The 26877-nt window shown below is 31.2% G+C and overlaps 1 protein-coding gene across 1 annotated transcript in view; it reads left to right on the top strand.

Moving 5' to 3' along the window:
• The first annotated feature begins 764 nt into the window (after positions 1 to 764).
• Positions 765 to 26877, top strand: part of LOC112692129 (free fatty acid receptor 4-like) — a 50543-nt gene continuing 24430 nt past the window's right edge. The window contains exons 1-2 of the mRNA XM_025566696.1: positions 765 to 1037; positions 13767 to 14184. Of these exons, the coding sequence (XP_025422481.1) occupies positions 13837 to 14184 (348 nt within the window). The 5' untranslated portion in view covers positions 765 to 1037; positions 13767 to 13836. The remainder of the gene's footprint in view (positions 1038 to 13766; positions 14185 to 26877) is intronic.

Raw genomic sequence — 26877 nt, 5'->3', positions numbered from 1 at the left:
CGTATCATTGCTTCAGAAACGGAATCAAATCAAAATCGAATTCAACGCAACAGTAATATCCCGATATCACCCGAAGTGGTCCACGCGCGTATGCCTAGCGCGGCCGGCGAACGTGACGGCAGCAGCAGGGACGTATTTTAGGAGGGGGGCGAAGGGAGCCATCGACCCCCCTCCCTGAATCCGTATTTAAGGAATCGATTATATGTAAGATACACATTTTAAATTGTTCAATGTGAATCGTTTTATAGCGAAATAAAATTACGCATGGCTGTGAGTACTGAAATTAGGTTTTTTGTCAGGTCCATACTTGGTGAAAAATCAAATAAAACGCAAGCGTAACTTTCAAAACATGGACAGGTGTTAAAAAATAACTACACAAAAGTTGATTATAAGTGGATCCAGCATTAGATTAACAAAAAACCACAAATATAAAGAATTCACCTGGTTTAAATGTTGCAAAAAATTTTACTTGTAAAATTTGATTCGCCCCCCCCCCCCTAAAAGTAAGTCTAAATACGCCCCTGGGGGTGGCTGACGTAGTAGTAGCCGTAAAACGGTGGGCGGAGTTCCGAAGTTTGCCGCGCGACGCGGTTCTGTATTTCATCGGTGGCGTCGCGAAATTCGATTTTGAAGATGTCGGCCGTCCGCCGTACACCTGCACGACGCGGCGGAGAACGGCGTGACGACAGCCCGAGCAGCGGTCGGGGGAGGGGACACGACGACGACGACGACGGCGTTAATCCGCGCGCGCTGCGAACGAACCACTTGCCGCCGGTACACGCGGCCCTGAGTGACGTCCACTCGCTCGTCCGGTGCGCACATGTCGTGTCCGCGTTCGTTGTTTCTCCCGTCGCTGCTGCCGCCGCCGCCGTCGTCCGAACTTGCACACACGCCGCTCTACGCCCACCCCGTTATCCTGCCGTTTTCTGCGTTTCACCTCCGAACAGGGAACCTCCTAACCCCTATCGTCTCCCCTCGACTAGTTCGCCCTGTGAACGGTGCACGCCACGTTTCATCTCCGTCCGGAACCACGCTCGGTGAGTATTTAGTATAAACCACGTTTTCCGGCAACGCGTCCTTTTCCTCCTGCTCGTGTGGTACGATTTATGTGAAAAAAGGTTTAGAAATCGGTTACGAACTACGTTTCGTCGTTATCGTAATTTTATAATGTTCATATACGGTTCAAATACAATTTCATGCGAAATCGATCGAATTCGGCTTAACGATTATGTTCACGACTTGGAACTTTACGCTTTTACATGTTTCTCTATACCTATTCGAAGTCTTGATTCGATACAAATTCGTTCCGTAAAACGTACGGAAATGAAAGTACAAACGTTTGTGTTGCGTATGCGGTTCTGTATTTTTAAAACATTTCGATTTATAATGTTTTAATAAAATATTCATTTTTACCTAGGGCTGTAATATTCGATAGTTATTTTTTAATCTAAATATTAAAATTCCGATTTAATAGAAAAACAATTTTTTTTTTTCTAATAATAAAACATTTTTGAAATTTTTCCCATGTACATATACGTATTACGTATTTTATAATAAAAATGATATTATGTAATACTGCATATTTAAACTTTTTTAAGTGCATACGTATTCGCATATTTCATTATTTTTTTAGTGCGTAAAAGCTCCGAGTCCTGGTTGAAATATACGCCGGAAAATGCGAAAAAAAAGTTGAACCAAATAGATTTACAGTTTTTCAGATCCGTCCGCGCTAATAGAAATAAACCACAATTACTACGAAACCGCATCGGACTAAATGATTTTTTTATTTATTTTTTATTTACACTTTTAAAAATGTAACTGAATTAGATTTTTCACCATGTTGTAAGTCAAATAAAGTAAAGACTTATTTCAGCATATACATCACATTATATCACATATCACTAGTATAAATATTCCATCGGCAGCGAATGTATGACAAGTTATTCCGATCCAACGGTAAATAAATCGAACAAAGCAAAAACTTATTCCGGCACAGGAGTCGATCTTATCACTTGTATAAATATGCCACTGGCAGCAAACGCATAATATTAAGTTAAACCAATTCCAATGGTTAAAAGACACTATCTACATACCTATTATTCAGCGGTTAGGTCCATTTCGTGTTTTACAAAAAAAAAAACGTTACAGGACATAAAATAGTAGCTCTTATTTTTCGATTACGTATTGCATGCATAACAGAGTAGGAACAATATTAATTCAAATCGTACCGATTCCGTATACGTATACATTTACTCAGTGGTGTAGTTATGAAAGTGGTGTAAAGGGTTTCCATGCCCCCCAGATTTTATTTTTAATGATATTTAACTATTATTTATTTATATTTACGTAATATAGTAAAATTATATTTTCATTTTACTATGATTAGGTATATATTAAAAACTGAGTAAAAAAAAATCGTTTTCATTGATTACGGGACATAATAATAATACCGTTTTAAATATAATATTATTATATAGGACCTCGTATTAAGAGATATACTAAGAATATTATAAATTGATTCTTAAACACCCCCCTCCCCCCAGAGAAAAAATTCTATCCAACGCCACTGCATATACTAAATCATGACACGAATAAATAACACGTTATTAATTCGCACCGTATTACAAATGGGATCCGATAGTCGTCGTTTTCGCGCGAGCACAGCGTTTCCCACCTGCTCCTGCGTCATCGAAATCGTTCGTCAACCGCCGCGGTGTCAAAAACGAACGTTGTTTTGATCACACGTGCTGCGGTAAATTATGCTGGACACGACCGGACAGCAACGCCGACGTCATGCTCGTGCGTGTACCATTCGGGAATCCAACCGTCGTATTGTTTGTCGTACGCGATGACGTCTTGGACGATTTTTACATCGAAAACGGTAGTGTCTTACATGTGTACGGGGGGGCGTGTAAACCGCGTATCGGCTACTTCTTTGACGGACGAGGGGTGGTAGAGTAATGTTAATGCTGGCTTACAACTGCACCGAACCGGATAGTTTATTTGTTATCGAACTGCAACGTGCAAATCGCGCGTAATTTGCATTTTGAATTCTTCAGCCGGTCGTGGTACGCATGCGTTGGTGTTTTGTGAAACGTGCGTTGCGTAGTCGAAAAAAAAAATCCGATTTTAAATTAGGTTTTCCTAGAAATATCCATCGAAATCGACTAACGTGTCCGGTGGCGTTCGCGGTGGGTCTACGCGGATTTATTTTTAATTGTTTCTGTGGTCGATAAGATTGTTTTATCCCACTGTTGGCGCCATACTTTGATGTGAACAATGACGTGTCGGACGCGCTACTCGTCGAATGTTACGAAAATAATGACGATTGTGACGAGACCGTTCCGTTTTTTGTTTTTATTTCTTTTCAATCTAAATATTCTAAACACTTCTTGATGTGTATATAATCTCGATATAATATCAACGAGATAAAAAACGGTCGTAAGCGGAAAATAAAAACGTTCATCCGCAAGAATGCGATAGATACGGCATGCGTTGTTATTACGAAACAAGGAAAACTATCATCGTCCGTATTGTATAAATGTTAATAATATAATTTCGAATAATATAACATTTATTTTTAATGTTGTATAAGTAATAATATTCTTCGTGTACACTTTTGTGCGGTAAAAACAATGTGTTGTAGAAAATAAACCGATAAAAAAATTACTGTTTTATCGTCCCATATTTTAGCATATTATTCTAAACGTTGTTTTATGATTCTTACCTATTATTACGTTTCACCAAATTGTTCAGTTGTAGAAATTGATGAATATAAAAGTATTGGTACCTCATACAAGAATAATTGAGATAAAATATCACTATCAAATTCTCATAGAAAATGATTTATGTTCATCGTCGTCATACTTGCATAATAATTGTGAGCCGTAAGTCGTTATTTATCACTTGCGAGTATTCACGTGTACGAAAATTATATTTAAATTTAAAACTAAAGGTTTTTTTCAGGTTAGGACAATTTTTCCAATAACAATTTTTCAATATACGCATATTCGATTATGCTAATATTCAAATTGTATATCTTGTTTATAAAGAAGCAGAAAAAATATAAACAAATAGTGCGCTGCCTCACAATAGTGTTCTTTAAACGTAATATAATACAATAATTTTCATACAACAACACGTTTTTATAAACGTGACATGAATAAAAAAAAAAATAAAAAAAATATTTCTTTTATTTAAAAATACCCTTTAAGTTTAAAAAAAAATATTTTTGGATTGAAATTTATTCTGAATTTAGGCGCTTTTATGTATATACGTATAATTATAATTATATTGTTGTATATGTATTATATTATCGGCAATATAATTTTTAATGTATTGCTCAATATAGCTTAAACGTCCGTATTTTTTATTTTATTCTTACTTTATAATCATTTACAATTATTATGTATATCTATTGATTTGATAAAATAATATATATATATTGTGCTTGCTGATAATCTGTGCTTAGGTAGTTAGCATTTAGGAGTGTATTTATTTCGAATTCTTGTATGTTTCCCTAAAGCAAACAAAATTAACAAATAATATTTTTCGTAAACGCTCGACTCTATATAAATGTCCTTTTAGATACTATATACTAAAAAAAGGCACGAAAAACTAACCTCTAAAAATAGTTGTTTTTTATCTTACTGTTTTTCACAGATTGAACATAAACAATTACTCATCAACGTACACTTGTTCTCAAAATAAAAACATTATTGAGTGTTTTTTCGCATAGGTTCTATGTGAATACAATTATACTATTTAGACTTAACTAAGATAAGATAGTTAAAGAGAGTATAGTAAATAGCAATGACTGTAATTAAGTTATTGACACAAATTCAACTGACAAGTTATAGCTTATGGCTTGCTTTTCGACAAATTGACTGGATTTTCATTTTACACTTGATTTATTATTACTAAATAACGTTGTCTTAATAGTATGTATAACTTCAACCAATCGATTATAAAACTGATATGCAATCTAAAAACAGAATCGTTGAATTTTTAATTTCATTTATGTAAAGTCAAATATTCTATGCGATTAGCTTTGAATATTTAAAAATTTTTGAACAAATTATTCAAGCAGGAAGGTCAAATTATAATTTTATCTCATTGTCAATAATATCATGATTGAAAATTACAATGATGAAATTATTAATCAGTATCAATAATATTGTATATTTTATGCTTTACGTGTAAGATAATTACTTCTGTTTTTAACACAGTTTAATAAAAATAACGAATATATATATGAATTATAGATACGGGTTATTTTTTGTGTGATGTCTGATTTTAAATATTTGTTTAAACAATTTAGTTTAGTTCATGTAATTTAGTTTTAAATTATTCATTTTTTTTTTTTTACATTTCATAAAAATAAATAATTGTTATAATTATTTATAATGATTTTAACGTTTTAGTGTTAGGTTTATAAGAATTATGATATTTATTTTTATTATTAAAATATTAAAATATGAAAATAAAATTTAAGTATATAATTTTATCTATTTTTTTAATCTGTTTTGGAATGTTATACATATTTAATAAGTAAATTCAAAATTTTTTTTTTCCAAAGCATTAAATGAAATTTATGTTATTAAAATTATTTTAAAACCAGAAGAATAATTGTGTAAAGAAATTACCAAGCGAATTTCATTATTTACAAACATTTAAAAAACTCATTATGAACAAATTGGACTATCGATTATTGCGTGTATACAACAATATTAATAATGAAAAATAGTTTAACCAAGTGCATTAAATATCAAATTTTTTTTGAAGAAAAGAGAAAAGTGAAGAAATGAATGTTAATTTTAATGCATATAAATTTATATATACATAAACCGTTCAACTTTTATATTAAAACTTCGATTTTTAAAAAGAAAAATCTTTAATCATAATGTGTACTCGGGAGTCAGTGATGTTAATGATTTATGATTGATTTTATAACGCATTTACATCTTAATTAAAACCATTATTGAGTTGTTATCTAAAGTTTCAAGTAGAAACACCGACTCTCTTGAAGTCTATACCGGAATAGAAATTAATTTTTTCAACATCTGAAATACTTGTTAATAACTACTGTAGTGTGAGAATTACAAAAAAATCGATTTAATCGCGTGTTACTAGTAATTAATTTGACATCGGAATGCGTACACATATATATTCAAATAAAAACAAAAATATGACTGTCAACCACCGCATTTTAGTTTCAATAAAAATAGGCGAAGAACAGTTTCTAATTTGAATCTTAAAAAACCTGGATGCAACTAATAAAATAATTATCGACATAAACATTGTGTAGTTTTTCAATACATGAAACAATAATTATGTGATTGAGTTAAAAACAACTTAATTACATAGTGGAAAATAGTATAATTTTTCAAACAATTTAGAATTTCAATATTTATTCCATATTTTAGATATTAAAATATTGTAGGATATTGTAATAATTATTATAAAAACTATTGCAAGCTAATAAACTTTTTATTTGAAGCATTAAGTTAATAAAAAAAAAAAAAAAAAAATTGGTTGTTCGGTATTATTTTTAAAACGCCTATGCACCTAAATTAAATTAAAATATTTAAATTCTTTTAAACCGCAAAGAATTTTTTATTTCTACGGCCCTCTTGCGTTTAATGCCCCCCCCCCCAAAAAAAAACCTCAGCCTTGAGGCTCCGCCGTCCCGGTACATTGCACCTACTCCCTGAACCATTACTCAACTCGTTACTGTACTGTACAGTGTACACAGGCGAAGCGACCGTACAGGGTGGTATAGACGGCGTATACACGTTTCCGCGATCGATTTCTTCTCGGGGGTTTAAAAACAAAAAAATCAAAAATATCGTTAGCGATCACCCGCGGTGATCGAACGATACAACAATATTCTTACGTTAAAAATAGTCGACGGCTTAATCGTTACGCTTATTCAAACGGTCGACGCGCGTGGCGACTTTGGTCGCGGTTAAAAAGTTAAATATTCCACGCGTGCTTAATGGCCGTGACTTATGCTCTTTGGCTGACCGTACAATAATTACACACCGTTGCGCATGTATGTAAATCTCACCATCGGTAAGAGTACCACCCGGTATACGGCCCCTTTCACGACGCCTATTTCTGGACACTAAATACGGTTTTATGTATACAGATCTCGTTCCATTGTCCGGTGGCGGGCCGTGACGTCGTTCGTTGTTTTAACGTCTTATCGTTCATTCACGACCGGAAATACGACGACGCGTTCCGTTTCCAATATCTACCAGTCACGAACAACTTTTTCGTAGACCGGACCGAACCGGATTGATATGACAAACACTGACGTCGGACCGGGCTGATAAATCAATAAATGACATCGGACCAGATTGAATTTTTAGCCCGACCTAACCGTGTCCAAAAATACTATTCACTTGTAGAAATCGAACCGACGGGGAACGGGTCATCGATAAAATGAAAACACCGGACCGTGCAAAGCATTGCATCCCCACTAATAGCTTATCACATTAACTCTTGTAGTTATATTTACCTTTTAGGTACGTACCAATAGTTGCAGATGACCGTTGCAACACGGAATATTATTTCTCACGAGAACCGTGTGCAAATGTAATCGTCAATAACTCCATCGGTAGTAATATTTAAATCTGATTGAATCGATAAAATTGCAAGGTTATAAATGCTATAATGCGATCTTCATCCAACTATCTCCACAATTAGTAGACAAACATTTTCTGCAAACTACAGGCTACAGAAATAGTCATTAACCTGTGAAGTGTATAATGTGTTTTGACTTGCACAGTTATAAACAACAATATTAACGTACCCGGATTTTATTAGTTTTTATGAATTATAGTTTTATAAAATTAATGAAATTTATAAATTTTACAATTCTTCCTTTAGCCGAATTTATCAAATTAACAAACTTCAAATTGATCGAAATTTCAAAATTTGAGGTCTGAAAATTCTCTGGTGGAAATGGTGATCCCCCCCCCCCCCAATAAATACGCCTCTGTGTTTAATTAATAAAACATTACAAACTCATACGTGTACACCTATAGTCCCGATAGCCTTCTGTATTCCAAATGGGCGACAATATTAATATAGTGTATAGTTGTAACGGTATTAACGTACTTCACTTTCATTAAATTAAACACACCGTAATAGACACTCTGTGAGTTTAGATCCACGAGTTTATTACCATTTGTAAATCCTGATTTCTAAAATTTAATTGCTACCCAAACAACACCAAAGACCATATTAAAATTACACTTTATAGTTAATATTATTATTTTTATATACGATATAGCGCAGTACATAATGATTAAAATAAATAAATAATTCATAATTATTTATTTCGTTTTCCAAATTTTCCAGTAGTAAATTTATTATATAGTTTTTCGTCTACCCTACAATTCACAAATTGTACAGTTGATAGTACCTAACGAAATGGTGAGAGGTCAAGGAATACGTGAATGAAAAATGGTTGAGAAACGACGGAAAGATCTAGATCAAAGAAGTATGTGCGCGTTGTTATAATATTAACGAGACGTACATAAAGCCAGTAGTGGTGTAAATGATGTCACTCGTATAATAGGAGCCTGCCGAGAACGAACTTACGCATTCGGTTCACAAAATCATCAGTACTTATTACGTTTTTTTGTAACTTTTTTGCAATTTATTATCCGGGGCAACGGATGGTCAGACGACTTCAGTCTGAGCTGGATTGTACACTTGAGCTCTGCTCGGGCCTGATTTTTAAAGCCCAATCCCCGCCAATATTTTGCTTAACTAAAATTTTAGCCCACCCAACCCCGGTTAATCTTAATGTAAAATTAGCCTAGCCCTTAACCTTGTTTTCTTTTAAGATTAGATATGTTTAATGTTTATTGTGCAATAAGAACATATTTTTAAAATTAAAATATATATAGTTTTTAATTAATTATGTTGAATAATAATTGAATAGTTCAATGTTATTTTGAATTAAAATTAAAATTGATTATTTTTAAATTAGTATATTTTTTTTTATAATAAATTCCAAACTTTTATTTACTTTTATTTCTAATAGTCCACAATTAAAATATCTCGTAAGCTCAACGCATGCAAAACTCTATTGTACACGGCCAAATAAAGACGTTGGTGCACTGAAAGTGTTTAACGCGCTTGTTGTTGCCGTAATGTAGTTGCTACCTAACTTCGTAATGCGACGTAATATAGTAATCGATCATCTCCTATCGAGTTCATTTTTTCATCCTGATAGACCCCAGAACATCATTTTCTCCTAATTTTTGTCAAATACGATAAATTATTTTACGGATATGTCATATCTCTATATTTATTTAGACCAATCGCAACGATCTGGAGGATTCCGTTGGGTTCTGTTGACAGATTTGCCAGTTTATAACTGTTGGAAACTTTTTAATATATAAAATATATTATCGACCTGTATACAATAAGTTATTATATACGTTATAGTTAATAACGTTAAAGTTAGTTAACCTTACCTAACCTAACCTATCATATAAAGTACAACTTCCGATTTTCATCTATTTGCTAAAATATTATGATATTGAATTTTCATTTTTTTATCAGTTCATTTTATACTAAGTAATATGAGTACGTACGTAATATATTTTATTCGTTCATTTAGAAGAAAATTAAATCCTGTATTTCGAACACAGACGCATAAAAATAATACTTGTCTAGAATATAATATCGTATTGATGTAATATAATATATTTTATTAAAATAAAATGTATAAAACACATTTTAAAATTAAATTTTTCTTTGAATTTAAAATGATAAGTAATTTTCAGATATTCACGTATATCGTAAAACAGCTTTCACACATTTTCAAGGTTTTTCTAAACTATATAATATGATTTATTCGAAATATTAACTTTAATATACATTTAAAAAACCTTTTTATATTTATTAAATTGTATAGAGGCTTTCAATATTTTTAACAATTAATAAGCTTTTAGATTACAAAGATTACAAGGTACAATTCACACCTTTTTGTATTTATTTTGATACAAAATATAGGATTTTGTGTTCTAATGCTATATGCTATATATTTTTAATTTTAATTCGTTCAATTTACTAATTTTGGAAATTATTTAAAATCACTTTGCACTATTTTAAAAATATTGTATACAAATTATACTTGAAGTTTATTAAAAATTCTGTTTAAATTAATATAAATAATCTTACCTGTACTACGGATATTAGTTGTGATGGAAGTTTCGAATGCATTATATGGTAGTACTAGCAATTATATTATAGTAATAAGTAATAACAGTGTTTAGCTCATAGTTTTTTACACACTGGCTACTGACCCGTTCACGTGCATAAAGGTGTTTCCTAAATACTATAATACAGCTTGTTTAGCCTATTACATTATTACATCAATCATAATAACACGTGACCTTCACCCTAAAAATTAAGCAGACAAAAAAACAATTCCACTACAGTTTAAATTACTAGATAATATATTACACACCTATGTTGTAAATAAAAATTACGCTTAAAGCCAATGCAGATCCATCTTTCATCAAATAAATAGTAATTACCAATATTGTATTTATTATGTTTTCTTATATCTTAAATATATAATATAATCAACTTGTAATGCACTATAATTCCATACTAAGAATTTGCCCGTTTATAAAAATAAAATAAAATATATGATATGTATATAATAGAATTGATTTTAAATAAAACTTTTAAATCGTCGAAACGAAAACGTTCTACTAAATTAAATTTCATACTCAGCTATATTACATTTACAGTTACAAGGTATTTGTATTCCATCGTGTACTTGTAAATCGTTGTAAAATTTTATTGCAACATTTAATAATATTTTATTTCTCAGTTGTTTCCCATCATTTAGTAATTTGTTGTTTATCGTTTTTTTTGTCATCTCAATCAACAGTTCCGTTTAAAAATAAAGAAAAATTTTGTCGTGACATTTTCTTTTTTTTCAAAAGCAATTTTAAATTGATTAAATTGATGTTATGTCCACAATACTTCAATATAATAGATAAAAAATGCAGGCATGCTTCAAAAGTCTATCCTCAAACCAATATACCATAAAAAAACATTAAAACGTGTACGGTTCTAAAACAATATTATATTCTTACAATTTAGATAGCTACAATACGTTATTGATTAGTTATTGAGGGCTTTAATATTATATATGAATGGTAAAAACTACTATTACGATCGTTTATATTTTTCTAATACAACAATATTAAAGAGTAGCACAAATGTTGCAGTGTTTTGACAGCGCTTATCGGCAAACTTTAAAAAAATGAAAAACGTTTTATTTTTTTTGCACACATTCTTAACAAAAATAAAAAAAAATGTGCAGTTAAGAAAAAACAATAAATAAATTATCACACGAGTTTCGAGTAACTGATAAAGTTAATTTCGTTTCTTTCAGAACCCTTTTTTAAATCGTTATATTTGAGGTAGTAAACAACGTTGGTTGAAAATATTTAAACACAAAAGATACTATTAGGATAGTTAATTCTTAACAAAAACGTCTAAATATCTGATAATGATAAGATAATATTTTCGAAAAAATTATAAGTTATTAACACTGCGATTACACATTGACTTTTATATAACCTAAATATATTTTCAAACTTATCTACTCCTATATCGATTTGAATATATAGAAATTTCCAATTTTTCAGCTATTTAGACGATAAAATCATAAATGTGGATTATTCAGGTTTAGGGTAATGTTCAGAAATACTAAATTTCGGAGTCAAAAATATTTCCGATCAACGTTAGGATAAATTGATTATTTTTGAGTTGTTCACACATATAATTCAGTCACACAGTGACAGTAACAACCCGTACGGGCACTTGGTGATAAGTAATTTATGTATACGGCAGTATACACACTAATAATTTTAATAATATAAGTGCTTTTTGAAGACGTTTCAAATTGATACGCATTGTTGAATTCAAAACGATGTACTTTGTGCGAAATATTCACACCTCATAAAACAGCATTTTAATGCTTATATTTCAAAATAGGTTTTTTTGAAGAATAAAAATGAATTTCATTTTTCCATTTAAATCTCATTTTATTTGAATTGAAATGTAAGGACATGTTTATCGTATGGAACATTTTATTTCATTACCATTTATCATTCACGTTATTAACATTATTTACCCGTATTTCAAATAACACGTCGCTGCATTGCAATATTTTTTGAACAGAGGAATTTAGTTATTAAATATCAAGATACAAATAATAATTGCTGCTATTAATTTTGGACTAAACCTAAACTGAAGAATAACATTTACGTGGTCAATTTGTCGTATTAGGGTTGATGAAGGGGAATTCGTAGGTGTGAATACATTTTGTTCTGTCGTCGAAGTTACGGGTGCAGAGCAACGGTATTGGTTTAACAAGGTTCGCATAAGAGCTGATGATCATAAATGACGTTCGAATTGAAGTCGTACCAAGGAAATATAAATATTGCGAATAAGGACATTTTCGAATCAGGGATATTAATCGTGTATACAATATTTTAATATTAACTTGTGGTAAAATCGATTAGAAGTCCGAAAACACGATTGAATGCTATAATGCCCAAATGAGTGCACTACATGGTCCGGTCTTGTACGGTTATAACATACAAAAACTATTGAATCGTCGGTTTGGTCCGGTTCAATAGTTTTTAGGAGTAGTTCGATCCAGTCCTCAGATCAAATGTATTATTTTCAGTTCAGTCTAGTTTTAAATAAAAAAATGAAAATCAGTCCGATCTGGTCTCAATCCGGTTCCAATCATGGTACTTAAAATCTAAATACAGATATTGTTATGTAAACAAATAAAACGAAAAAAAACCTACGACTTTAGGTATATATTTATTTATATAGTCAGGTAGTCCAGTTCAGTGACGTACAAATAACAATACGTTATTCCTAAATGAATGACGGTTTACCAATCCTCTTTAAAACGGCTATGCGTCGGAGTATATTATTATATTTTATATTATTTTATATGTGTTATATATATCGACTGATGTGTATAACGTAAGTTTTTGCGCAAAAAAAATGTCTCGTGGTGGATTTTCACGTGTACCCATAACGTCACCAGATAAAGAGATTGAAACCCGAAAACCACACCGACCATCGCCAACCATAAACAACGTCGTTGCGCTTACTTTACAGCAAGATGTATATGTACGTCGCGGTGATAAATGTTTGCAGATATAAGGTTATTTTTTTTATAGTCGATAACTTTGGCATTTTTTTTTTTTTTCTTTAAAAATCTTTCGCAGCGTTATGCCTTTTTATATAAAATTCGATTCTTTCGCGTGTACGATCCTAGTGTGCAATTTTTATCTCGCGGATTTTCTTCTCAATTCTTACGTTTTATACCTATATTGGTATGTTTGGGGGGCGCTCGCAGTTATATGTTTGTCGACGTAATACCGTTGTCGTTATGTTCGCATTATAATGCACTCCATCTGATTACGTGCCGTTGTATCGCGTTAAATGTTATTTTCTCGATTAATGTTTTCCAAAAGATATATATTTTCTAGGAACCGTAAATAATAAGAACAAATAAATAAATCGTTTTTACGGCTCCTTCAGCCACCGGTCCGTATCAAACTATCGTTTTGTTGCATTTATCCAAATCACAACGGCTCTTTTCAAATCTCGCTTAAAACGTTGCGACGATCGAATGTTTAACCGCGTCTGATGTTTGGTTTTTTTCATTTATTTTTTTTCGCCCGTGTCTCGAACAGATGACGGTGGACGTTACGCGGTGAAGCCGCCGCGGTGTTTGACGGTGCAGAGGAGAACGGACGCACGACCATGAGCCTGTTCAACACGTCGTACCTGATGGGCAACGACACGGTGTACGGATGGGGCACCAGGTACTTCTTCACGTTCTACTCCGAGTTCGGCGACGAGAAGACCGAGTCGGCGGTCGAGGTGACCGTGCTGATGGTGATATTCGCCGTATCCGTGGTGGCCAACGTGTCCATCGCGTGGGCCGTGCTCCGGTACCGGGAAATGCGCACCGTCACCAACTGTTTCCTGCTCAACCTCACCGTGGCCGACCTGTTGTTCGCCGTCACCACGCCCGTGCTCGCCTACGTGCGCATCCTGCCCGACTGGCCGTTCGGCGACGTCGTCTGCCGACTGCTGCCCTACTCCCAGGTACGTTAAACGCTAACGGGTAACGTTTATCACGTTCTCGGTGGCGGGCGCGAACCATTTCTTTAGTGTTTCCGATCGATTTCGCGTGACGTGATGGCGATTCGTAAGGGGTGCAGAACCGCGTTTAATAGGGAGCAAAGGTGGGCTATTGCCCCGGGGCGGCAAATTTTTGAGGATCAACATGAAATAAAAAATGTATAATTTTTCTCGGATGACTGTATAACTATAATACATTTATTTTACATATATTTACATTTATTCTGAATTGTAATTTCCTTAAGAGCGGCATATTCTAATTTGCCCCGGGCCGGCTACCTAGCTTAACGTGGCACTGGATGAAGGGAGGGCAATAACTGACGGCTGAGAAAAACGAACGTGTTGTGCGCAGCGTTTATGCGTCGCATCGGTTACGGAACGCGCGCGATCACTTGGAGTGCACGTGTCTTATGTCCACCCGCTGATTGGCAGCCGCTTTTCACGCTCCTCTCCGCTTTCCGTTTCCCGGGTTCGTACGATTGGTGTCTTCGGACGTTCGACCGACTGAAGTTCAAAGTGATCAACACACCTTTTATTGTTCTGCTGAGAAGACTGTTGGTACGCGTAGGGCCATAGCAAGGGAGTAGCGAAAGGTGCCTACGCCCCCGGGGGGAAATTCCCGGGAGACCGCAAAAATGAAAATCATGTATTTAATATTCAAAATTACAATGGTCAATGTGTCGTATATTTTGTCTACAAAATCTTTACCATCCTTCGTGTTAAATAAAGCAATCATTGAAAATAATATCTAATAAACGTAATATTTTTGAATTAAAAATACATAAGGGCGTATTTTGAAGTTTATGTTTGGTTGCTACGGCACTAGGTACGCGACCAAGGCGAGATTAAGGACCTATTGGGCCCCGGGGCTAAAATTTTATATAGACCCATTTGACAAAACATGTTTTACAAAGGCGCTCCTTATTCTCGCAGAACGATAATATTAGAGTTAAAAGAAAATATTAGACGGGAAATTACAGCTATCGATGTGCATATCCTACAAAGAGCTACGGACAGTATGAAAAAACAGATAGCTGACTTTATACAAAATGGAGGCGGCCACTTAAGTAATGTAATTTAAATATCTCGAGAGGGCCCCGGTGCTGCCGCCCCTGCTAGACCCCTCTTAATCCGGCCTTGTACATGACGTCCGATTTATTTGGTTCGCACATTGTCGTCGTTAACGTCGTCCGCAGAAAATTTCGTGTTTCTCTTTGGTAAACCTTTTCGCGGTGCGTTCAGCCAGTTCGTAAACGAACGCGAGTAAATACGAGATCGTTTTTACGGTTCACGTGATAAATTCGGATCGAGCGGAGAGTTTAGGTGTACCGAAGGAACCGAATGGTATGGTAACTGAACGTGGGGTCGGTCTCCTTCGGTTGAGTACTTTTCCCGAGACCGGTGGTACCCCTATCAATAGTTAAAATGATAAATATTATGGTCTTATCTGAAAATTCTTCGAAATTTTTGTTTTTATATTTTTCTAAATTTCATGAAATTGTTATGGAATGCGGTATTTTACTTAAATATTTTTTCTGTCTAGAAAATCAAAATTAAATTAATTGGTATAAATGAAAAATAAAACGTTAATTTCAAGTTAATCTGTAAGGAAATGAGTTGAGTTACTAAGTTTATTTAATTTATCAGTAACGAAATAAGTTAAGTTAATAAGTTAAATTAACTTAACTTTTAACTTATTGACTCATTAATGCCCAGGCTTAATAATACGTATTGCAGTGGGATGATTTCTCTCGGTCAAACCACCTGGTGCGACTGCTGTCGGAAAATCACGTGCGCTTAGATTTCTGGGATAATGCACTATTAACTTATGTGTATAAAGTTTACCGTTAACGTTATGAATCAGTTTTGACAGTCCGTCTTGTAACCCGTAGTTGTCAGCAACTGAAATGGACTGAAATCGAGTTATAAACGAGGCATTTTCATATTAAGTACTTACCACCACCCCATGATGTCTAACTTCACAAATCCGTTGAGCTGATCTCCACCCTCCTTGATTTCCAAATTTACTCCTATTACGATTAAAATAATATACTTTTTACGTATAAGACAAATAAATATTAATCATTTTTTTTCAATAGTCAGTGCAATCCACATCTGAATTTGAAATTAAAACTATTGTGTAGGAATCACCCTCTCTGAAAAGTTTATTAAACTGTCCTTCGGCCCGCCATTGGTTATTAGTAAGTGTTAACCGTCGTCGTTATTATATATCGGTTTTGGTCGACCAAATTATTAATTTTAAACATACAACTACATCATATAAATTCACTTCATCTACGACAACGTAACATATGCGTTACGATTGATTATAAATAAATAGTAATGATTAGTATTCGACTTACAGATGTATTCAGAATCATATTCTCACAGAGTGTGGTGATTGCTTCATATTTATTCGCGGGTTTTAAATTAATTTTCATTATTTTAGTATTTTTTCATAAAGTATTAATTCTTTCAGAGATGGAACTAGGAATTTTTACGCCTGGGTAAAATGTTAAAATTACGCCCTATCCATAGACTAATAAACAAATACTCAAATAAATTGTGTTCTTATAATCAATATACAATCGTACTTATTGAGTTTTAACCTAATATCAGTATTTAACGAAGTTAAAAATATCAAATTAATTGTTAATAATTACGAAAATTACACCCTCTAAAATATTACGCCCGGGGATAAATCCCCGACTTCCCCCCCTAGATCCGGCCCTGAATTCTTTAAATATAATTCACTACTTCGCCCTTTCATAATGCTAACACAAGCATTGTAACAACTATCATGTTATGCTAGCCTGTAACAAAAAAAAAATAAAATATTTTGAACACTTTATTGATCAACAGCATTAAAAATTATATCTTGCAGTTTTACCATCAAAATGATTAACACCCTTTGGGTACCGTTTAATTTTTAACTATAGAATTTAATAATTAATAAAAATATATGAAAATTGTTTAAAAAAAAAATTTATAAAATTAAAGTATTATAATTTATAATATACTACAGTAAAACCTGTCTTTTATGGAAAAATGATTCGGTCCTAGTGTCTGTAATTAATGTTTAAGTACATCATGCACTGAGTAAGAGGGAACTTAACTAACGCGAAAATGGAAATAATATTTTTGTTATGTACCTGTTTGCCATGGAGATACCTATTTGAATGTTATCAATGAATAAATATAATCTATATTTTTAGGATTATTTTGTTGTACTACATTTAATTTTTCGTTAGTGTTGTAACGTTTAGTAATGTTTTGTACTTATAACGCCTCCGACTTCATTAAGTTATTGTATATACGTATTCTTTATATTTTTTTTATTACGTAACTCAGTATGTCAAAAATCAATATTTGTTTAAATTGTAATAAAAATTAAAATTAATTGGATCTAATGAAAAAGATAAATGATCAGTAAAATAAATTTGGAATTTTTAACTAAATATGTATAATAAAAAGCTATTAAAATTTAAAAAATAATAAATAACTATGTATAAAATAAACAATATTTATTGTAACTTTTATTTTGTCAACCTATTTGAAAATGGAAACCTGTCAAAATGGAGAAATATTTGGTCCCGACCATTTCCATACTATACAGGCTGTACTTGTGTATATTCTATTAATAAACGTGAAATAAATCTAGATTATATTACGATAGACTAATATAAGATTTTTTTTTTCTAGAAATAAGATACAATGAAATCACACTTTATCTTAACTTATTATATTATCATATTATCAAAGAAAATTTTCATTATAGTGTATGGATACAGCGTTTTTATTTTTTATTTATTTTTTATTCGAAACGTCGTCGTTTTATTCAATATCAATTTTAATATATTTTATGAACAGTTATACTCGTATTTAGTCTTATAAATTTGAAAGTTAAAAAATTATTCTTGCAAGTTACGTTCCAGGAAAAAAAATCTTTTCAAATCGATTTTAATACAAATATTTGAGCGAAAATTCTAATAAAGAATATTATTAATTGTTAATTTATTCTTACCAATAGATAGATAGAATTGTATACGACTATATAAGTAGTTGATTAAAGTTGCAGTAATGTGGTCTTGGACACAATTTGAATTTAAATTAAATTATGTATTGTTCAAATTTCCATAATGTATTTTGTGTGTAAGAGAATTTTCGCTGTATGCATAATATTTAATGGCTGTTTGAAATTATTTGAACTAAATAAAATTTAGAAGTTTTAAACGGTTTTCCATACTGAAGGGATAACATTTCTCGGTACATAAGAATATAATACAAGACTTATTATGTTTTTATCTTCGTCGGGTTGGACAGAGAGTTCACTTTGAAATTCATAGAAACGAAAATGTTTGTCAATGCAAATGGCTACGTAAAATGTCTTTAATGTTTAACTCGCGTGTTGGAAAAAATTCAAACCGTCACGTTGTATTGCTTTTCAAAAAATATAAAAAAATATGAATAAACAATTATATATATAAAATCACAGAAAAGAGGAAAAACATTTCCAGGCTGGAATATCATCCTCGTCGTCTCCGAACATGGAAAATGAATATTTCATATACCGATTCGTATTCTGAGAACATACAACTCGATTGTACCAAACTAACGCGTTAATCAGATCAGTGGCTTTCAAACCTTCGAATTCTGCTTTCTTTAATTTTTTAAAACTTATGTTACGTTATCAGATCGCGGAGAAAACCAATGTGTTTCCTTATCGTAAGAAAATAAAACTAAAAACATCATCGTGTACGAAGAAGTAAAATTAACAACTTTGTAAAACACTTGAAAATACCTACTAAAAATATACTATTAATTATATAAATACCTACACAATATTATTACATACCCGTATTTTATAAGACCCCCAGTACTTTACTAATATAGGTAAAACAAAACAAATGGCACGGGCAAAGCTATGCGGGACATTTTTTTATAATTATTTAACTATCTCCCTTTTTTTTTTTTTTTTTTTACTCTTACCCGGCAATGAAGGGTAATTCAGCTAGTAAACACGATAAAACAGATTTTAATTGATGTACTATATGCATCCAAATGTTTTTCGAACGTTCTGAACGTATTTCTCGCACATTATTAATTTATCGGTTAAACAGAACTGCGTTTATACATGTATACAGCTTGAATGTAATATAAACACAAGTTTTGATTTGTACAATCGACCAAAATTGGATTAGCCGGAAGAGTGTACAATACTTCCGGAATACGAAGATTACGGTTTCGGGTACATTTACAGTTTAATTCATACCAATGCACACACTTCCGGTAATCAATTCGAGATTATAACTTTCCGTGGATAAACGTTGTATTTATCATATTTTATAATTATTATCATGTTTAATTTTCATGCGTATCAGTCGAGTCACACATGCAATTGACTGTTATGTCGCTATAATTCAAATAAAAAAGCGAATAAAAAAATAAAACTAGAAATTTCAATAAACATATTAATTATCATTGTTATTGCATAACTCAATTGGTCTTATATTTTATTTGAGTTGTCGAGGTTTAACAATTGTTTCTGCTCGACTACATCTTTATAATATACACGATACATGCTTTGTCTAACACTTTAACAACATAATCTTGGTTTATATAGTCATATACTTTTACATATTAAATGAAAATTAATTCAAATAAATTCTACTGATATTAAATTTATTATGCAAAAATAAACATTAAAATATTTTGCTATTATATTATGCCAAAGTTTAAAAAAAAAATTAATCAACAGTTAATATGTGTTAAAAATAATATGTATTTTTAACCATTTAGAAAAAATTGCTTTTGTATTATTTTACTTTTTATCGTTGGTCATAATTTTAAATTTCCTATTTCCTTTTCGTAGCCACATGTTTTATATTTTTCGTTGGAGAATTGAATAATTTTCTGAAAATTCTAAATTTATATCTGTTTATCTCATTACATTCCTTGATTTGAATACTGGTGATTAAACCATAAACCGCAGTTTTCCAATTGAATTTTCAAACATCATTCAGAATATTTTATCTCGTGATATGGTATTAAATATTGTCACTTAAGAAGGTGGAAAACCTTAAACAAACTTACTGGTGGTAAAAAAAATTGTTTTTAAATAATGAAATTTTCCAATTAAATCAGTGCTAAATCAACGGTAAAATAAATCACTACATCCGGTGCGACAAACCGCTCGAATTATAGGTGTTATTTATGTGTTACATTTATTACACGTTGTAAAAAATTTTTTGCGTGACAATAATACTATGCATATTTGTTTTATGGAATAACCCGGAGAAAAGGGTTTCTTACGAGGTAAATATGTGTCCATGTTGTTTTATCGATTAAATCAAAAATAACGTTTACCCGTAAAGTAAACCGATAAATCAAGCCCGGGTGGGCGTTTGTATTTATATTATTATACAAGCATAAACGTAGCCAAATGAGATTTCACTGAGCACTTATTATCGTTTTGTTGATTGTTTACGCAACGTTTTGTTCAAACGGATATGACTAATTGCGAGTGTGATATTTCAGAAGCCACCGTTACAGCTTTTGCGTAAACCGACTGAGCCGCGGGGTCATTAAACCACCGGCGGTGTTTACGTAATTTTAACTCATTTGAAATCGCCGCCGATGGTTCTTGTATTTTACACGAAATGGTGGAACTTCCGATCTTCTCCTTGATGTTCAAACGATGTTGCGATCAACGAACAGTTCAATTAGCCAATACGTGCGATTTTTATTTTTCGTCAATATTATTATTACAAATTTTTTCTTACTTTATTTCTGTCGCGTCATGCTTTATTGTATTCTGATTTCGTGACAACAATTTACAACGAACGCAAATGTAAAATAGGTCTGTCTCGCGGATATATCTCCCGTAATATCATATCGTTTTCGTGTAGTAGGCGGATAGTAAAATTGTGTGCATTACGACACACTTTGTGTAATACGAAATTAAAAAGTGCGTTGTGGTTATGCTATGATGTTTGTTTTTAACTTTACATTTTTTTATGAAACTTTAAAATTCTAAGGTGTATTATCAACAAAATATAAAACACCAACTATTCTGTGTTATTCATTACTTTTAACGTTTGAAAATAGGCGCAACTAGGGGGGCGCAATAGGGTTTTTAGCACCCCTCAGTTCAAATGTAGTACTCCTGTTTTTTTTTCAGATCTATATAATCTATAGTAATTACAGTTAAATACCATTTGACCAAAACTATTTACATAAACGGTTATATACGCGATAAGTTCTAAAAAATATTATTATTTCAGATCGTGATTTGAGTAATTCAAGAAAAGCACCTACAAATACAAACGTAATGTTTTCCGTAATTTGTCCATACGTCAAATTAGCGTTTTCAAAGCTATATACATTCATTTTATAATTAATATTAATTATTTTACTATACCATTTATATATTATGAATTCAGTACTACAATGATACTTCGAAACTGTAGATGATCGAAATGATTTTGCTGCCTCTTATTCGGTTTGGTTCGCTATTATCGGCACCAACTATTTACACAGTATTCCAGTACCTAATTAGAAAAATATGTCGAGTCTGTTGTGCGCAACGTAAATAATATTATTTAAACATGATATTGATCTATGCCCGCTTGTGTCGACGATCGATGTTTTTTCGTTTTCCATAAACGAAACTCTAAACCAATTCCTGGTGTCCTCGGAACGACAAATCAAACATCTCAATTGATTAGGTATATATTATTTAAATGTGTTAATAGGCCTGCCAGGTTCTCGTTGTACTAACTTTATGTATTTCGTACATAGGTACACGCGCCAAAGTGGTCGAATAATAAGTCGTAGACGTGTGGTAATAAATGTTCAGTGCTCCAAGTGAATAATTTTGGGAATTATTCAAAACCATTTGTATGTTTGGACAAATTCTATAGAGTTTCGCCCAGTCCGTCACTGTTTGAATTCAGAGTAAATTTAATTCGTCGATAAATTGGATACATTTTAGCAAATGATGATTATTATAAAATAGCTAAGGTTCGATATCACATGATAGTCAATAGAATTTTGCGGTTTAAAACCTTTAATCTTTCGAACCACGTGACATAGTTTTCATACAAAAGGTAATTTGTAGAAATAAGTTGCCCAAAAATCTGAAACCGAATTGATTATAAAATTCTGGTATTTCAAGTACAATACGGTTTAATTATCCACCCTCTGTACTCCTTCTTTAATCGAGTATAATTAGTCTTAATTAGTTCAAAATATCTTCCATTATATTCCAAAACTAGACATTTGTAATAATTGTGTTAATATTTAAAATGAAAGAAAAAGCATCTTGCAATTATTTTGAAATCCTCAAATTTGAAACTGCAATCCTTAACAACAATAATTACCGTTAAAACCACAAATAAAATATATAGTAGACATTACTTATAAAATTCATTATTATAAAGTTCAATCGACTCAAAATCACCTAAAACGGTCCGAATGTACCCAAATACATTAAAAAAAAATTTGATTATAAGACTCAAATTTTGTAGGAAATTTCGAAGAAAATAAAAATTCTGTGTTAGTTATTACTTATTACTTGTTTCTAATCATGCCATAAACCATGTTTGTTGTACACAAATTATATCGTATTTGAAAATGATAAAATTAACGAGGTGTTTAACGTCGTTCAACCACAATCAAAGATATCCTTGAAGCAATTATAGCCTGTTGAGGAAAGTTGTTAATCACCGAGTTTTTCATTTTAATATATAATACGAATACGAGCAATATATTTTTGAAATAGTTGATAATAATTGGTTAATACAATTAGTATATACAGATGATATTATGAATTTTTATTGTACCTACATGAGTTGACGTTATTTTCACCATTTCATTTTATATAAAAACTATTTAAGGGTAGGTGTTTGTGAACATTTCCAAACGTTTTCTTCAACCGTGCAGCTGAATCTATCAATGAATATTTCGATAAAGTGTTGCACTTGCGATTTAAGAGTTTCCAAACTTTATTTGACTACAATAACGTAGTGATAATTTATGCCAGTGAGCTGGTTTATAATGCATTGATCATGTATTTAATATGAAATACATATGCTCGCTTTAATCATGGACATTTATATTTTGTGTTACAATTGATTTCGACAGTTATTATCATTATTATATTTAATTAATAAATAAATAAAAACTCTTTATTACAACTTAACTAAAAATATAATTGCTACAATTAAACTAAACGTTAAATTAAAAAGACAGACTGGTAGAAGAAAAAAATCTACTATAGATCACATAAGTAGTAGATTACAGTAGATGGTCGGAAAGAAAGAATAGACTTTAAATCGAAGGGAATCTTACTAGAATTAAATAAATTTCAAAAGCAAGTATGCTGCGTGGATAAGAATGGACAGATCATAGATATTACCCAGTATTATTTGTACATACGTACATGGCAAGTGTGTATATTGTATGCCAGTAGTAAAAAAAGTATTAATTGTGGTTTACGATCGTTGCTACATCAAATTGTGTACTGCACATACAATATCCACATAGGCAAGCGTGCATTGTTCGTGTACATGGGGTTAATGCTGCCGAATTAAAATCCATTAGAAAGTCTCTCTTGTCTAATTGACACGGCTAGCGTGCAGTAATTGACCTCCAGTAATTATTTCCTACATAAGCCGTTTGAAGTATATTAATATTGGTTGGAAACAAAAAATAAAATAAGAATAAAGAATAAAAAGAGCGCCATCGCTGCTGTCAGTATGTATTATTTCGTGTGTGGACGAAAAATAAAATTAATGAAACACGCTAAAGCTTCGCTACAACTAGAAAAAATTATAAGAGATATTTCGTATATAACTTATAAAGAAAAACTTAAATTTTAAAATACAAGTACAAGTGATTAAATTGTATAAATATTTAAATAAAATAGTTTTTTTTTTCTTTTAATTTTAATGGGTGAGAAATAAATACAACTGTTGGGTTGTGACAAAAAAACCGTCGAAGCACTGATTCTGTGTATTTATTGAATAATATGCGTCAGTAGTGTATTTTTCAATAGATTTAAATACCGTTTAAATCGTTGCTTTAAAAAAATTATTCGATTGTTAATTATGTTGACATAAGTATTGAATATTTTGTCCAACTTTCAGAACAGTCTTTGTAAGTCAAAACTTTACCACAAAATACGTGGTACCTACTCTTATTTGACCTAAATATGTAGTTTAAAAAATAACACTGTAAGATTACAGTTTAAGATAAATAATCGATAGTACGCTTGAAAATAATAAGTTATTTATAATTTAAAATTTGAATAAAAACCGGTGGGCGTCAATCAACCTTTTGATATTTTAATATTATTGGTATAATGGCTTATAAGTTATCTTACATGCTAACTTTATCAAGTCGTTTATTACAAAAAAAAATTATTCGTTGATAGAAGTAAATAAACATTTGAAAAAGGTAATAAAATTAAAAGTATTTTTTTTTCCTTTTTTCGTTCGTCATTTAATAAAATCCACAACGATCGAACCAATTGATCAATAGCTGGTTTTTTTAATATTTCGAACAATGAACGCAATACAAAAATTAGTATCACAAATACAGAAAAGTTGAAAGGGGGATGTGCGTCCTCTTTTGCAGTCATATGGAGTAAAATACTCCTGGGGAACTGAAAATTTATAAAAACGTGCGTGGACATAGGAAAAATAATGCACTATACCTTACTTTTCCCATTGAAAAAAGTATATAAATGCTACATATATTTTTGGTGTACATATTATTTTACAGTAAGATCATTACATACATTTCACTCTGGGATAGTTTCTAGATGCTAATAATAATAATAATAATAATAATATACATGTTTAAATATCCTGGTTTAATAATGATTTTAACATGATTTTACAACACTGTGCGTGGTGGAACAATTCGAGAACGGTTTAAAATGGAGGTCCGAATTAAGTTAGTGACATGAAAGGCAATAATTATTATAATTTGTAGAATGAAAATGAAAGAATTGGAAATTTACAAATGCTTAATGACTTTGTAACACCCTCTATTTTTATACTGCGTACGTGAACACACATAAATGAAATTTTAAAAGATGTGTATGGTACTGATAAATACCTATCGCAGTTTTGATTTTTTGAGTACAGAAAAAGGCAAAAAGCTCTTGGGGGTAATGTGACGAACAGACACAGAGTTCGTTAGTTCTTAATATCAAGTGCTCGGGCATATTACGCTAATAAACAATAATTCGAATTTATTTTACTTCAGTATATTCAGCCCGTAGAAAGAAATATTTTACTACCGTGATTTGAGTGCGCGTGGGTCGCAAAATTCTACATCATAATATAAATTGGACGGATAGTTGAACAGATTACGTAGGATACATTTATTTTAATTTTACGGACGTATATATTAAAATCATTTGTGAAACTTGATAGTTGATATTAATGAGGAATTGTTTATGTTATCATATTTCGGACAAATCAAATCCATTACGTAGCTACAACGTAGCACAACCCAGTTAAACTTATAGATATAGTAAACACACAAGTACCGTAGTCTATAATATTCATATAAATTAACGATATTCATCAGTTATATCAGTATGTTATTCAACAATACTAAATAGTTATTATTGACGGTATAATATTATTTATTTATATTTTTAATTTTCAAATATTTGAAATTTTTACTAAATCGATTCAAAGTCATAGTTTAAGTTTTCGAAACAGTACAATGTAAGCATATTCAATTTATGTAATATTCAAATATATTTTATTACTTTTTTCAAATTCAATTCATTATTATGATTAATGGTCACATTTTTAGTTTATTTAAATAATTATATTCTTTTATACATATTTTATATTTGTTGAAATCAAATCTATTTGACTTAATTCAAAATTGATCAAATTAAACATTTGATGCATTAAGTATATCATTATATTATTTGAATTTATATCAAATTTGTTGTTCACATATACAATGCATTTTTATTGTTCAAGAGCAATAACTATATAATAATGTTTTGTTTACTTAAATATTTCACTCACACCATTTTGAATCCATATAAAAACAACTAGATTTGATTCCTTTTATACATTTTCACTCTACTCAATTTGTCTAAATCTAATGTCTTTAGAAACCCAAAATAGTGTAATATGTAATTTTTTTTTTTACTTATTCAATGTATATAATTATTTTTTTGAATAAAACCTTGGTACTATTTATAAAACCAAATGCACTGTTATGTTCGCTTCGATAATATCTATTCAGTCGAATAAAATACGAATATTTCCTTTAAAAATACGTGAACTGTAGACTTTATATGGTAGACATTATTACTATTTACGTTGGTTGTACGCATTACTATTAATCTTTCAATTTGTTTTTCATTAATTAAATAACGTTTAAATTTATTTCGGAAAAATACCTTTACGGTAAACTTGAAATAGCTCAAAACACTTGATGATAATACTCGACATAAGTCTAGACTAATTGTTATTGTTATATACTAAATGCCATTTTTTTTAATGTTCTAAATATTGAATAACCTAATTGACTGATATAAAAAATATTCTAGAATTCTCGAAGTATGTTTGAAGGTTAAAACCAAATTGTCTTTGTTGTTTAAAAACCAGAAATATTGAT

Source organism: Sipha flava, unplaced genomic scaffold (genome assembly GCF_003268045.1).
Source record: "Sipha flava isolate LNK unplaced genomic scaffold, YSA_version1 70_pilon_pilon, whole genome shotgun sequence".
Taxonomy (NCBI): Eukaryota; Metazoa; Arthropoda; class Insecta; order Hemiptera; family Aphididae; genus Sipha; species Sipha flava.
This window is presented reverse-complemented; position numbering and strand designations above follow the sequence as displayed.